At 43.2% G+C, this 15,301-nt stretch overlaps 1 protein-coding gene across 2 annotated transcripts in view; it reads right to left on the reverse strand.

Moving 5' to 3' along the window:
- Window positions 1–3,847: 3,847 nt before the first annotated feature.
- SCFD2 (sec1 family domain containing 2) overlaps window positions 3,848–15,301 on the reverse strand; it is a 389,381-nt gene continuing 377,927 nt past the window's right edge. The window contains exons 9-10 of one of the 2 annotated variants that reach the window (XR_012483637.1): window positions 4,458–4,774; window positions 3,848–4,357 (exon numbers count right to left, since the gene is read on the reverse strand). Coding sequence is in view for 1 of the 2 variants with exons in the window: in XM_074276401.1 (XP_074132502.1) it covers window positions 4,265–4,357 (93 nt within the window). In the remaining variant the exon portion in view is untranslated. The remainder of the gene's footprint in view (window positions 4,358–4,457; window positions 4,775–15,301) is intronic. The other variant, XM_074276401.1, reaches the window with a different exon arrangement.

The following is a 15,301-nucleotide window of genomic DNA, read 5'->3' on the forward strand; positions in this document are numbered from 1 at the left end:
CCTCACTCTCCTGCTCCAGCCAGGTGAGTTTACTTGTCTCCACCTGTAGGCTCGGGCCTGCCCACACTTGGAGGTCAGTTCTGGCTTGAGACCGGAAGCTCAGAAGGGGCCCTTGCCCCAGAAAGCCCTTGGCATGTTATCAACTTCCATTCTTCCTACTGGCGCCCTGCGTCTATAATTATTCAGTCTTCTGCTCTTGCTTATCTCTACCTGCAGTCTACTCCATTTGCTGATTCCAGCCCCCTCTGACTCCCACCCCCCTGTGTTTGCTCTCTGTTAGCACTGGCGTCAAATAAAGCACTGATTGGGAGAAGGCAGCATTGTTGTGGGACTAGAAGATCTTGTTCCAAACCCTGGCTCTGCTAATTATTACCTTGGTAATTTAGCACAAGTCATTCACCTCCCTGGGCCTCAGTGTCTTTGTCTAAAAACCAAGAGTTTGAATTACTTGATCTCTGAAGTCCCTTTCAATCTCCACCATCCCCTGCTCCTTCACTGGCTTTCATGCGGAGTGCCTTGTCTTGAGTCCCATGCTGTGCTTGCCACCCTGGGATAGGTGCTAAGAAACAGCAACTAGGAGGGTAAAATCAGTGTGCCTGTGCATACATTTAGCACTTTGTAATCAATTAGTTTATCTGCCTTAAAGAGTTGTAAAGAAAGCATTTTTGTAAACCTGAATTATACAAATGTGATCATTATTATATCACATTTGTAAGCTATTGCCATTAAGTATGCTTACTTGAAGTAAGATTACTTGAAAACTACTAAGGACAAATAAGATATAAAGTGGAAATAACCAATGGAGAGGAAGGATGATCAATTCTGATGGACGTGGCCATTTTCAACAATGAGATGAGCCAAATCAGTTCCAATAGAGCGATAATGAACTGAACCAGCTACACCCAGCGAAAGAACTCTGGAGGTGACTATGAACCACTACATAGAATTCCCAATCCCTTTATTTTTGTCCGACTGCATTTCGGATTTCCTTCACAGGCTAATTGTACACTATTTCAAAGTCTGATTCTTTTTGTTCAGCAAAATAACTGTTTGGACATGTATACATATATTGTATTTGATTTATATTTTAACATATTTAACATGTATTGGCCAACCTGCCCTCTGGAGGAGGGGGTGGGGAGAAGGAGGGGAAAAATTGGAACAAAAGGCTTGGCCATTGTCAGTGCTGTAAAATTACCCAGGCATATATCTGGTAAATAAAAAGCTATAATAATAATAATAAAAAAGTAGTATTATGTTGTCTTGCTAGATTGTAAACGTGCTTTTTTACCTAGTAAATGCTGGGTAGATGTTTGTACTCACAGTACAGTTGAAATTGTACCATTTCACTTGGGGTTCTCAAACCTTTTAATCTCAGAACCCCTTTATTCTCCTAAAAACTATTGAGGTCTCTCCACAGAGCTTTTCTAAAATGAGTTTTATCTACTATATTTATATTTAAAACATCTTAATAGCATTATGAAAATAGTTTTGACTCGTGATGAGACTCTTAAAGGTCCCTGGATGGCATTTTGAAAACTGCAATACTGGAACATACCAATGATTGTTTTCCCTTTACTCTGTCAAAATTCCAAACTAGTTCCCTGTGACCCTTTCACCTTTTTCTCTCCAATATATCCTGTGATTTCCTCCTCCTCTCCTCCTCTGCTCCCCTCCTTCATACATGGCAGCTATTTTTATCCTTGAGCCCTTTGTTAATCTCCATGAGTCATGTGTAGAAATTATCATTTCAAGTGTATACACAGAGAAACAAGGCCTAGGGAGATTACTTGAAAACTACTAAGGACAAATAAGATATAAAGTGGAAATAACCAATGGAGAGGAAGGACTAGCATTTAGGGAGCTTGTGCAAGGTAGGATTTGGGGGAAAAATTGAAGAAAGCCAGGAGGTAGGAATGAGGGGAGGGAGTTGTGAAGTCTCCACATCTTGAGAAGGGAAAGTCTTATGGGAGGAACATCAAGGAGCCCAGTGTCACTGGATCATAAGTGTATGGAACATCTAAGAGGAAGGTAGGAGGGAGGACATGTTATGGAAGGCTTTAAACGCTAAACAGAATTGTATTTGACCCGGGAGGTGATAGGGAGCCCCGGGGATTTATGGACTAGAGCTAGGTGACATGGTCAGACCTGTGAGTTAGTGGGGATGGGCTGGCATTCAGATTTGAGGCAGGCAAGGGCAGCACCGGAGGGCCTGAACTAAGACTAACTCCCCACTGGACCCCATCTTTCTTCCACTGGACACTCATTTTTAAAGGGCTTCTGTGAATATGAATGCTTGTGGCTTCTCTCAAGGTTCAGCACCTGCAGGGGAAAGCCCTTCCAGGTCCCTCCCATAAAGTTTATTCTTCTTTCCTCCTCAAATGATATTTTTTAGATATTTTCCCAATAGAGTGTAAACTCCTCGAGGGCAGCAGCTGCATGTCTTGTGTCTTTGGCCCAAGGCCTAGGACATAGAAAGTATGTTCAAATCTTCCTGGGGAAGCTAAGTGACAAAAGTGGAAAGCAGTCAGATCTGTTTCAAGCTAGCCTCTATTTTGGTGACCTGTTGCCTCAGTTTCTTTAATGAGAATGTGGATAACAGCACCTACCTCCCAGTGTTGTAATGAGAGAATATATGTGAAGTGCTTAGCACAGTGCTTGGTACATAATAGTTTAATAAATGCTTGTTTCCTTAATAAATGCTGGTAAATTGAAGTGATTCGAACTGGAAAAATGGCAAAGCTACAAAGGCAAAACTCCAACAGTTCTTGCCCTCAAGAAGGCGGTTTTCTGTAGATGAGACCCTCCAAGCCCAAGCCCAGAAGTGGAAAGCCCAAGATGGAGGATGAGAAGGTGCTGTCAGAGAGCAATCCAGACCTCCTCCTCTTCCATGCCCTGAGAGGATTCCCAAGCCCAAGCTAAGGACTAGCTCTGGAAGCCGGCTTGACTGGCTTGTCCGGTGCCTTCTGGGGCCCTTCAGCCAATTAAGGCTGCAGCCTGCTCGGGAGTTTGTTTGGTTTCATTTTATTGCCTCGGCCTGTACATCAATTCACAAGAGGTATTGTTCCAGCTTTATCAATCAGTGCAAACATCTTTTGTGGCTAACCGGGGTTTGCCATTAACTGTGGAATCAAATCAGACGGGGTTTTCCCAATCGTGCTGCTCCAGAGCCCCCGTTTGCTTTTCTAGCACTCTTACTATCGCCCTTCTTCATCCAGGGGGTAGGTTCCCAGCTTGTGATGAAAGGTTAGATTTTCAGAAACAGAAGCTTTACATTTCAGTCATATAGATTATAATGAGCAAAAGTCAGGCAGAAGAGAAACTTCAAAGGGGGAATGGGGGGCTGTAGCACATGCCTGTGGGGACACCAATTATTTTCTGGCTCAGCCTTCCCCTAGAGCTGAGGGGAAGCACCGGGATGCGAATCTCTAAAAGCCAGTGCCTTTTCATTCTGAATTGCCCTCCCGGTGTGGAATGGCTGCTCTGCTCCTCCAGGAAGATCCAAAAGACTTCAGCAGGGCCAGTTCTCTGGCTAGAACACAACAGCTCTGCTTGTTAACCCCCAATACCTCTTTGCTCCCAGACTTTCAGACGGTCCCCAGCCTCTGATGGCAAAGGTCCTGGTTACAGTTGTTTCACAATCTCAAAGAACAACAAATCTGCCTCCCTCTCTTATTCCCAAACCCAGATAGCCAGCTTTACCCATCGGCAGTATTGACTAGCTGCAAATAAGGAAAAAATGTAATTTATCTAATAGGTTTGCCAACAAGTATTTCTTTAGGATTAACGAGCTGGCCAATTAAATATCACTAATCATGTGGGAGCGGAATGAATGACAGCTTGACACTTTTGGAAACAGAAAAAAAGTTTTTTTTTTTTAAACCAGTATACATCAAAACTCAGCAACATTTCTCCCCTTCCCCCCACCAGTACAATAAACTCCAGAGTATAGATCAAAACTCAGCAACAACAATTTCTCCCCTTCTCCCCCACCCCCCTCCCCATTATCCAGGGCCTTCAGGCAGGATTCAATTATTCCCACAATTAGTAAACAGGGTAGCGTTTAGGAAACATATCTCTATTGGTGACAATAGAGCGGGTCTTTCCAGACCGGCTACGTCTTATCTTCTTAGCAGATGGACCTGGCTCAGATGCCAATGTCTGGATGAAGTCGTAGCGTTTAGGAAGCGTATCTCTACTGGTGACAATAGAGCGGGTCTTTCCAGACCAGCTACGTCTTATCTTCTTAGCAGATGGATCTGGCTCAGATGCCAATGTCTGGATGAAGTCGATCTGTTGCAAATAACAGCTCCGGAATGTTAAGTGGGTTCAGGAGTCGCGTGGACAGTACAATTACCTAAGAACAGGAGGGGGTGGGGAAACACCACATATAATTAGGGAGGGAAAATCCCATCCTGCCTTAGCCATGCTGAAACACAAAGGGCATGGGTTATTACCTTTTAATGGACTGGGGTTTTGGGGCAGACAGACCCCATTTCCAAGTTTCAAGAACGGAATGCAATCCAATTTAAGATTTTCTGAGGTTCATGGCTTGGGGCAGCAAGATGGTGGCTACCTTGTGGTCCATCTCAGAATGTGTGCTCATCGTTCCTCATCCTCCCTCAGAACTTGGACCCTCAGAATGTGTGCTCATCGTTCCTCATCCTCCCTCAGAACTTGGACCCTCAGAATCTGTTTTCATCACTCTTCATCCTCCCTCAGAACTTGCACACTTGGTTTCTGTTCTCCACTACTGAGGACAGCAACGCTACTGCTGAGAATTTGGACAGAAAGTTATTTGCTTTCAGTTAGAATTGTTCCCTCCTAATACCACTCTCTTGCTCCAAAGACGAATAGCTGCTCCCTTTTGCACAGTCTCTCAGCTCCTTTTCAAGCATGGGGTCCTGATGCTCTGACCCCTCCACCTCCTAACTCAAACCTTCCTCTGATTTGGGTCTCCATTCCTGGCACAAGGAGCCTTCCAGAGCCAAGCAAACATTGGGTCAATGATAATCTTTGCTCTAGGCTTGTCTACTGTAGAATGGAGGAAGTCTGGTACACTGGGAAGGTCTGGCTTTGGAGCTTGGGGGCTGTGGATTCAAATCCCAGATCTGCTGCACTGGATGTGTAAAATGGAGTTGGACAGCTCTAGGGTCAGAGGGCAATGGTAGCCAGTATCTTTGTCAAGAAAACCCTAAAAGGGGTCACAACTAAACAAAAGTACCATATAAATGTCAATTATTGTGACCCTGAGGCTGAATGTTGTTAGTCCTCTTTACAAATAAAGGATGAACCACAACTGACAGTGAACAAAGCTGCCTGCCTTAGTTTCCTAATCTGTAAAATGGAGACAAAAGTACCCACCTTGTATTACTGCATCAGATGAAATATTTCTAAAGTTCTCTGCAAACTTTAAAACATTAAATAAAGGCTATTTTATTACTTTATTATTATTATTATTAGGAGCTGTGATATAAAAAAAAGTAAATGACAATAAAACTTAAAAAAAAAAGAAAGTGAAAGAATTCTAATTAGGGTCAGAGAAGAAAGAAAATCTAACTAGAAGTGGAATCAAGGATAACTGGCAACATCTACTCATTCTGGTTTAAATATAGGCCTTATCCTTAAAAAAATTGGTCTTTCAAAATAAAAATATATTATGAAAGTAACATTGATTATTTAGGCCATAAACCTTGGGTTTTATGTAAGATAGATTCCAGAGGAAAGCATGGTCTCTACAATAGTTGGTTATCTTACTTCCTTTCCAAAGAGAAAATGCCTTTTTAAAATCAATATGGTGTCATCCTTGCTCTTGTTGAGGCAGAAAAAAAAATCTTAAATACAAGAAAAAAATGACAAGTCCTTCTATGACTAATATAAGTTCGAACTCAAGGATAACACTTCTCCATTTATAGTTTACATAATCTCACTATCAACAAGGCCTTCAGAGTATGTGATATAGTATGAGATTCTGTATGGAATATACAGATATGTACTCATACACACACACACACACACACACACAAAATATTCAGCCACAATGGCCAAATAATTCACCCAAATAGTCAAAGCACATCAGCTTTAGGCTTTGAAAATTCCGGCCCTAAAATATATATGAAGGTATCTTATTGGAAAGGGAAATTGAAATTGAGTGGAAGCTTTATGAGCACCATGTTGTTTAGGAGCAGTATGATTGGGGTTGAGTAATTCTAACTCTTGAAACCTTCCCATTCCATGGAATTGAGACCTTCTGTTACACAGGGCATAATGCAAAAGGCTCTTCAGGCTGTCCAAGCCAAGTTGGGCCTGGGTCTCTCCCCGTGAGGCTAAGAATTCCCCCCTTTCTCACTTCTTGACAGAGAAGCAGCCCTTTCTTCCTCCTTATCCAACTACATTTTCTAAATAAGGAAAATAGAAGAAGTGAAATGATGACTGAGATTCAGGTCTTCGATCTCTCAGTCCAATAGTCTTTTCATTAAATGGACCTGCAGGCTTTCTCTCATCATATGCGTAGGGCCTCCATCCCACCACTCTCAAGGAAACTGATGGCCTGCCATCCTTGAATTGTATCCAAGGAAATTGTTGATGAAAATCTGCTGTTGACTGATAAAGATATGACTTTCTCTTTTTTCCCTCTTTTCCCTTCCCTTTTTGTTCTCTATAATCTTTTCCGTGAAGGGTCTGATTAGTGGGAAGACAGGTCACTGATAATGCTCCAGACCTCCCATGAAGGAGACAATATGGTTTAGTGGAAAGAACAATGACGTGGTCTCAGATGATCTGGATTTGGATCCCATCTTTACTACTGACTTGCTAAAAATCTCAGTTTCTTCATCTGCACACTTGGGAGAATATGATTATATGACCCTCCTTCATAGGGGGTGTTGTGAGGAGTCATTTGATGAACCTTAGAGCACCAGAGAGACACGTTATTCATTTATTTTTGTGGTCTCCTTAGTTCCTCGTTCAGTGCCATACCGATCGGAAACATTTAGAAATGTTTTGAAAAGGTGAGGGCAGGCCCAAAGTCTTGAGCTAAGATTCACCCGCACTAATATACTAATCTTATGGCTCGATCCAGAGGTTCTTAACCTTTTTTGCATCATGAATCACTGGGGAAGACTATAGGAAGAAACCTTTTCCCCATAATGTTTTTTAATTATTTTCTTTTAAATTCATAATTGAAGGAAATGCTAAATTTTAACCAGAAGTTAGTGAAAATAAAAGTATATTCCACCCCCCCCCACAAGTTCATGGACCTGCCCCCTTGAAATCTATTCACAGACCCAGAAAGAAGCCAAGTGGCAAGGGGCTGGCTGGCAGCAAACTGCTTGGAGATTTGTGGCTCTTCCCAGTGACCAAAATCAAAGGTATGTTTAGGTGGGTCATAGGAGCCCAGCCCCAGAGCCAGGGAAGCTTGGGGTGCTGCAGGGAGAGGGACGTTTTATCTGTTTCTGGAACAAATGAACAAGGCCCAGTGCTCAACTCATGGATCAGACCATTGTATCCCACTCAAGGAAGGAAGAGAAAAAACAAAAAAGGGAGAGACAGCTGACTCAAGTGGATCATGCTCTCAGACATGAAAATAAGGGCCTCTGAGACAAACCCACGGGTTCCTCTGCAGCCTCAGGGCAGCCATAATTTGTATGTCAACAAGCTTGGGTGATTTCAGACAACTACATCCTGGAGTTTTAGGATGTTGCTGGTACATGACGCTGCCCAGTGCCAGAGTGGGACCCCCAGCAAGAGCACATCCTGGCCGGAGGGGGGGGGCAGAAAAGCCCTATGGGAAGGAGCACAAGGATCCCAAACCCCCACGGCCTTCTCTCCCAGCAGCTCCCAAAGCAGAGACAAAGACAACTATCTCCAGAGGCCTTTGTGCTCACATCCCCACTGTCCTCCCACTCACAGCCGGCCCACGGGCGGGATTGTTCCCTTTGTTTTCCCCTTCTCCAAGCTATTGCTTGTGATGGCAGGTGCCAGAGCCTTCCCATGTCTGCCCCCCAGCAGAAAACACAGCGGGGGGGAGAAGATTCAGGATGGGCTCTGCCTTCAGGGCCTCTGGAATTTCTTACCTGGGAGAAGCTGAGGAAGGTGGCACAAGGCTTCCCCCTCCCTTTGGGAATCTCTCAGGGGAAAGTGGGCATCTGTGTGCCCTCTCACACACACAAACTCATATACACACAGACACATGTGCCTACTCACACAATCACATACACAATTACACATGTACTCACACTCTCTGCTGTTTCTCTTTGCCTTTGTCTCTCCCTCTGTCTCTCCATCTATCTCTCTCTTGTCCCTCCATCTCTGTCTCTATCTTTCTCTGTCTCTCCATCTCTCTTCTCTCTATCTCTGCCCCTATCTTTCTCTGTCTCTGTCTAGCTCCCTTTGTCTCTGTGTCTCTGTCTTTCTCCCTTTGTCTCTTCTCTCTCTCTCTCTCTCTCTCTCTCTCTTTTTCTCTCTCTCTCTCTCTCTCATGTAAATACACAGACTCACACACTTTCTCTTCCTTTTCTCTCTCCCTCCTTCCTTTTCTCTTCTCCTTCCTGTAAAAGGGGGAGAGCGGGAGCACACCGTTTCAGAATCTCTTCTAGTTCTAAATGCTGTTTCGTGCTGGGAGGACCAAGTTTTGGAGCAGGGCCCCTGACTCTGCTGAGCCTTCCTGGCCTGCCTGGAGGATGTATCCAGGAAGCAGAGGCAGGAACTGGAAAGTCAGCCAGATCATCTTGTCTCCGACTATCCCTCACCGTAGATCTCAAAAGAAAGTTTGATATTCTGCCTTTGGAGAATCCTAGGATCTGCTCTTGATTAGAGGCCCCAGAAAAAGCTTTTGTTAATGATTCTAGCAGCCAGACTGCTCCTTATTTCTCCTCCAAACCTAGATAATTAGATAAAATGATCCTTCTTTGAAACTTACCACCTGTAAGATATTACTTAGATTCTGCTGTATATTAAGGGGAAGAACTTTAGATCAATGAAAAAACCTAAAAAGACAGAAGCAAGTGTCTTGGCTACCTCCTCTTCCTCTCCTTCAACTTTTGCAAACACACAGCAGTTGTCTAGTAAAATTATAAGTGTTCCAAGACAGTGATATCACTTCGAAGGGCTTGATTAATTAAGCCAATAAACACTGAATGAGCACCTTCTACTTGACGGCCATGTGTTGTGTGCTTGGGGAAATCAAAGGAGAGGCAATGTAGCTTACAATCTAATAGAGCATAATAGGAGAATTACTTTGCTGTTCCTGCTTGTTCAGTTTGATTTATGGGTTACCACACCAGCTGACTGTTGATTTTCTCTGTTTTTTTTTTCTCATTTCTACCTGTTGGACTCTTTCAAGTTCCAAATGGAGTTGTGCTGTCTACAGGAAGCGTTTTCCAACCCCTCTGAATTCTAGCACCTTTCCTCTGTTCACTATTTCCCATTTTTCTTCTATGTAATTTGTTTGTAGCTACTTTGCTGGCTCCAGCAGAAATTGCCTTCTCCATCAGAAATTCAATATCCTCAAATCCCTAAAGTTTAGAATCTCTAGAGTTTTAATCCTGGCCTCCTGGTTCCCATTCTTTACTTGATATATAAAAATAGCTGGTGGTAGTCAGATCTAAATGTGTGATCTCCCTCCTGAGTGAGTAGGGAGGGAAAAGACGGGAAGAAGGGAAGAGGAAAGGAAAGGGAGGAGCACCTACTATGTACAAGCCATGTGTTTTTTCCCGTTTGGGGAGGAGGAGAAAGAGAAGGAGAAGAGGAAGGGAAGTCGAAAAGTGAGGAACGATAGGGAAGATAGGTTTAGGGGTGAGAGAGTGAAGGCAGATAGTGACCTTTCTATGCGGAAACAAGCTAAGTACAGGAGGAGACGATATAATAAAGGTTCTAGGGCAACTATCTCTTGAAGGAGGAGTCGATGACTAAATATTCCACTATAAAAATAAAGTACTACTTCTTAAAGTACAAAGAATTTGCCCACCCACTTCTTGCCTCCATCTTTGCCAGCTGCCTTCCGTCTCCTCCCCACCAGCTCCTCCGAGCACGCCGGGCCCCGTGCCTTCCTCCCATTCATGGGCTTCCGGAGCCGCCCATGCCATTCACTGTGAGGTGTGCTCTGCCAGGAATGCTTGGCAGGGAGGCCGTCTGCCAGGCAGTGAGGGAGTATGGGGCAGAAGACGGCAAGATGGAAACTCTCAGCTGAGCTCCGGAACAAAGGAGGCCTGAAAATATGCCTGATTTACATCCAAGACACCAGGGATGGGGCGCGGGAGGCAGTGGAGGGAGTTGAGAGATTTGTTCTCTTATCTACAGCCAAGTCTGGAAGATGAGTCAGGGAAGGGGGGGTGGGGTGGGGTGGGTCATCATTAACCAAACTCTTAACTTCTCTACTTTCTTCTCCCTTTGGCCATTTTGTTTTCCTTTTGGCTACTGATCAGCAGAGTGGACAGAGGAGATAAGTTTTAGACTGCGACTGTAGCTCTAATAGGTTTGGCAGATAACAAGTGAAGAAAGTTATTGGGAAACTCCTAGAAGCACTGAACATTAGAAATGGAAGAAGACTCCAAAATCTCATCAGGAACATCCATTTCCTATCACCTCACAGTCCAGATAGCCTCCACTTGAAGACCGTCAATGACAGCGAGCCCGCTATCTAGTGGGTCAGCCCATCTGATTTTTGAAGTTTTCTGTATTTCAAAATTCACATTATATACTTATCTTTTACAAAGGTGAGTTAATTTCTGAATGTACCTTAAAAAACAACTTTATCTGCTTGTACAAGTGAAGGGAATAATATGTTATCCTATTAGAGTAGTATAGCATCCTAATCATCCTCCTTATTCAGTCAGCCTTAGGGTCTGAAAATGCTTCTTTTTGATTTTGAGGAGCACAATGCACCCAGGCTCCCATGGACATCTTGTTCAGCCAGCCACTGAACCTCGTGTGATTTCTGTATATGGCCTGCATGGATTACTGGACACCCAAGCCCAGTTTTCTTTATGCTCTAAACAGCTGAAGACTAAATGTATCTCAGGCTTAAGCAAAGGAGAAGCTCCAAGCTGAGGCAGCTGAATGTCCGGCTCTTTGAAAAGTGAATAATCCTAAACAGGTGACATGGTCTTTTGGTTTCCTTGTAGAAACCTAGGTAATCCAAGTCACTCTATCAAAAACTTTGAGGGGTTGAGTGAGGAGGAAAGCTCAGAAATAAATAAATGACCTACTCCGAAATTTTCTCTTAGGCTGTCTACTTTTGGACTCTCTCTGGAGACCTTTAACTGCTTGATGGAGTGTTTTTTTTACACAAAGGACAAGTGACATTAAAAGCTATAGTTTAAGCTCTAAATCCTTTGGGAGCCCATCTCAGTGGCTGACCCGCCACTGGGGTCAAACCAGATCAAAGTCACTCTTGATTCTCTGTCCTTGCTGTCAAATGTCCAATCTTTAGAAAAAAGGTTGCTCCCAACCAAGCGCCATGCATAGTTGAAAATCTCTCTTTCCCTTCCTCACAAATGCTCTGCAATTCTTTTTGGCTGCATTTAAATGTATTTAGGGACTGGATTAGCTCATCTGTCAGGACATCACAATTCAATTATTCTCCAGAGTAGCCAAGAATTTGGTTCACCATGTTAGGGAGGGCAGTGAGAAGCTAATTGGAGAGAAACTGGTTGTTTAATCGCCTCTTGAATGAGCTCTTAACAAAGAATGCTGCTGGAGAGGAGGAAAATAGTCATTTGAGGCATTTGGTTTAATGATGCAGAATTCACTTGCCCAACCTTGTTAGAATCTCTACGAGCTGTGAACATGGCAGGTGATTTTAAGGATGGAAATGGGTACAATCAAAGGTCCACTATGGCCCCGCTCAACAGCTAGTGGTACCTCCCTGATCACTATTTTATCAACTTTTAATTTCTCTTTGGTATTCAAATGTATATGTGAACTTTCCTTCTACCTCACACCAAGCTATTTATCAATCACTCCCCAACAACAAGCTCTGCTACACTCAGGCTAATTTTTTCATTAGTTGAACATTTTACCCAGGCCTGAATGCTCCTTCCTCCACAATGCCTTCTCTGACCACCTGTCAGAAAGGATTTCTTCCTTTTCAGAATCTCATAGCTCCTTGTCTCTTAATTCTTTTTTTGTCTGGGGTGCGGGGTAACTTCCTTAATGCACTTAAGTCCTTTGTATATTAATCTTACCCTCCTTACTAGATTATAAACCCCGTAGGGAACTCTCTCTCTTTCTGTCTTCTCCAGGGCTTAAATCAGTGTTTGGTTTTTTGGTAAACTAGTTCCACTGCATGGTGGATGGCATGATGGAGTGGAAGTTGGGCCGGCCTGAGCGGGCAGCCTGACAGGTATTAGCTGTGTGGCCTTTGCCACGTTTTTCAGTTATGTAAAATGAGGGGATGGGGGAAAGAGGAGTAATAATAGCACCTGTCTCAAAGAGTCGTTAATGAGGATCAAATGAGATAATATAAATAAAGTAATATTTACCTTAAAGCGCTACATAAATGTTAGCTATCATTTTTATTTCCGTTTTGTATGAGGTAATAAATAACAGAACGATTTACTGAGTGACTGTACAATACCTTGCATTGTGAGGGATGTGACAGAAATATGAATGTGATATATGAGCTGACAACCACCTAGTCTATTTGTGGGATCTCAGAGAACGTTAAAGTTAGATAACCGTTATTGACTGCTTATTATGTGCCAGGTACTGAGCTAAGCGCCGTGAAAAAAAATATGGAAAAGAGATGAAGGAGGAGGTGCTTCCTCAAATGGGAGCTCTGGGAGAAGTTATCCAGAGAGAGGGGGAAGCACTAACGTTAAGAGCGCATGCCTGGAAGGCTTTCTATCATCATCATCATCATCATGGCCCTCACCTTGGCTTCCTTCCACTCCCAATGAAAATCCCACTTCTCCAGGAAGTCCTTGCCAACCCCTCTTCTAGTACCTTCTCTCCATTAATTATTTTCTATTTAATTTGTCTATAGCTTGTTTCTACATATTTGCTTCTACATATTAGATTATGAGGTTTTTGAGGGCAGGATTTCTGGTCTTTTGCCTTTTAATCCCAGAGGTTAGCATAGTGCCTCGTACATAGTAGGTACTTAATGACTGTTTATAATTCATTGGCACATAGTAAGCATCAAATAAATGCTTATGGAGTAACTGGACATTTGCATGGAAAAGACTGGAATTTAGAAATGAAAAATTGAGGCTTCCCAATGGGAGAGCTAGAGAAGGGGAAATCTCATTTATTTACATGCTAGAAGCAGAGGCCCTTGGTCCTCCAAGGGAAGCCGAGTAGCCTTTTAGCCACCACAACAAAGAGGAAAGAACAAAAATTTCAGAGGACGTGTGTCCTGTATTCCTACTTTTCCACCTGTAGCTGTGACAGCTATCAACTTCTCAGGGTTTGGAGTTAAGAGAAAGAAGAAAGCTTCATGGGCCAGAAGGGTTAGAGAATGAGAGCTTGGGCTAAAGGCCTGAAGGAGAAGGAGAACTTAACTGGGTGCAGGGGCAGGGGAAGCCTTGAGCCATTAAATCTTAGACCTGTCAATACGCAGTGTGTCCTGGGTGGTGGAAGTAACCCTCCCACTGCCCCATCAGAGCACTGCTGCAGTGTCCATCAGTCTGAGCATTGCCATTTGGGAAGGTCACGGCCGAGCTGGGACATAGTCCAGAAGGGGACACTAATCACAGCTGGCATTTATATAATGCTAAGTGCAATGATCTTCCCAACAACCTAGGGGAAGCAGATGCTAGGGTGGCTGAGGAAGGTAAAAATCACTTGTCCACGGGGCAGCTAGGTGGTGCAGTGGGTAGAGCACCAGCCCTGAATTGAGGAGGACCTGAGTTCAAATCTGGTCTCAGACACTTAACACTTCCTACTGTGTGACCCTGGGCAAGTCACTTAACCCCAGCCTGGGGTGGGGAGGAATCATTTGTCCAGGGTCCCATGAAAATGCTCATGAAATGTGAGCATAAATTGAAACACTTGGATACATTTAACTTGGAAAAGATGGTTAGTGACCTTTAGTGACATTCTCCTGGACCCTGGAGGTCAGAATCAGCAGCAATAAATAGGCAGAAGAGACAGAGAACTAGGGCTCATCATCTAGAAACTAGGAAAAACTTCAAAATAATTAGAGCTGCTTAAAAAAAATAGAACATTACATTTCAAGAGGTAGTGAGCTTCCCTCTCACAGAGGGTCCTTAAGCTGAGTCTAGGAGCCCCCCCTTAAGGGAGGGTGTGAAGTAAATGATTACTTGTGTAAGCACTGGACAAGAAGACTTCTGAGATTTCCAACTCAGAGCTTCTGTGAAGGTTGCTGTAGAATGGGATCTCTGGTTAATAGTGGAAGCTTTGTCAAGTGGGATTTTTCTGCAGTAAATGCAGAGGAGAGTTTCAGTTTATTGTAAAAGAAAAAGTTTATCATAATTAGAGCTCTTTCCAAAAAGGAATGGATGACCTCAGGCAGCAGTGAATTTCTCCTCAATGGAGGTTTTCCAGCACAACCACTTCTGGGGTCAGATTAAAGCCATAGTTGGTAGGAATAATGGACACAGAGGAATAAATGAAATATGTACCATGTAAATATAATTTTGGGGGGAAACTTTAATTGGGGATAGCAAGACGGGATCAATGTAGGTGGTGAGGCTTAACTATGTCTCGAAGGAAACCAACAAGGATCCTCTCTTGGTGGATTTGACTTTGGAAATTGTCAACTTCTGGGATTCAGGGAGGTGTGATCAAGGTAGGAAAAAACCTTTTTGGTTAAAAAAAAAAAGCAGCCATCACCTTTTCAGAGCCCATTTGAGTGGGCTCTGAATGTGATGTCAAGGACAAGAGATTAAAAATTGTTTCCAGAAATGGCAGAATTGGAATAAATATCTTAGGGAGGTTGCACTGGTTTAGATGCAAATGTTTTGGAATCACTGTAAAATAATCATAATGATAATAATAACTAATATTTGTTTAATGCTTCAAGAGCTTTATGTATGAAAATTAATGTTTTTATTTATAGATATATTAACATCCTTTAGCATCACTTCTTGAGTTTATTTGGCTGTAGCCGAGGATAAGCAGTCATGTCTGACTCTTCATGACCCCATTTGGGGTTTTCTGAGCAAAAGTTCTGAAGTAGTTTACTATTTCCTGCTCCACCTTATTTTACAGATGAGAAAACTGAGATAAACAGGGCTAAGTGACTTGCTCAAGGCTGCACAGCTTGTAAATGAATAAGGCTAGCTTTGAGCACCGGTTTTTTGACTTCTCTATACTACACCATCTTGCTGCCTAATAA

This window comes from Sminthopsis crassicaudata, chromosome 6 (genome assembly GCF_048593235.1).
Source record: "Sminthopsis crassicaudata isolate SCR6 chromosome 6, ASM4859323v1, whole genome shotgun sequence".
In the NCBI taxonomy this organism is placed as follows: Eukaryota; Metazoa; Chordata; class Mammalia; order Dasyuromorphia; family Dasyuridae; genus Sminthopsis; species Sminthopsis crassicaudata.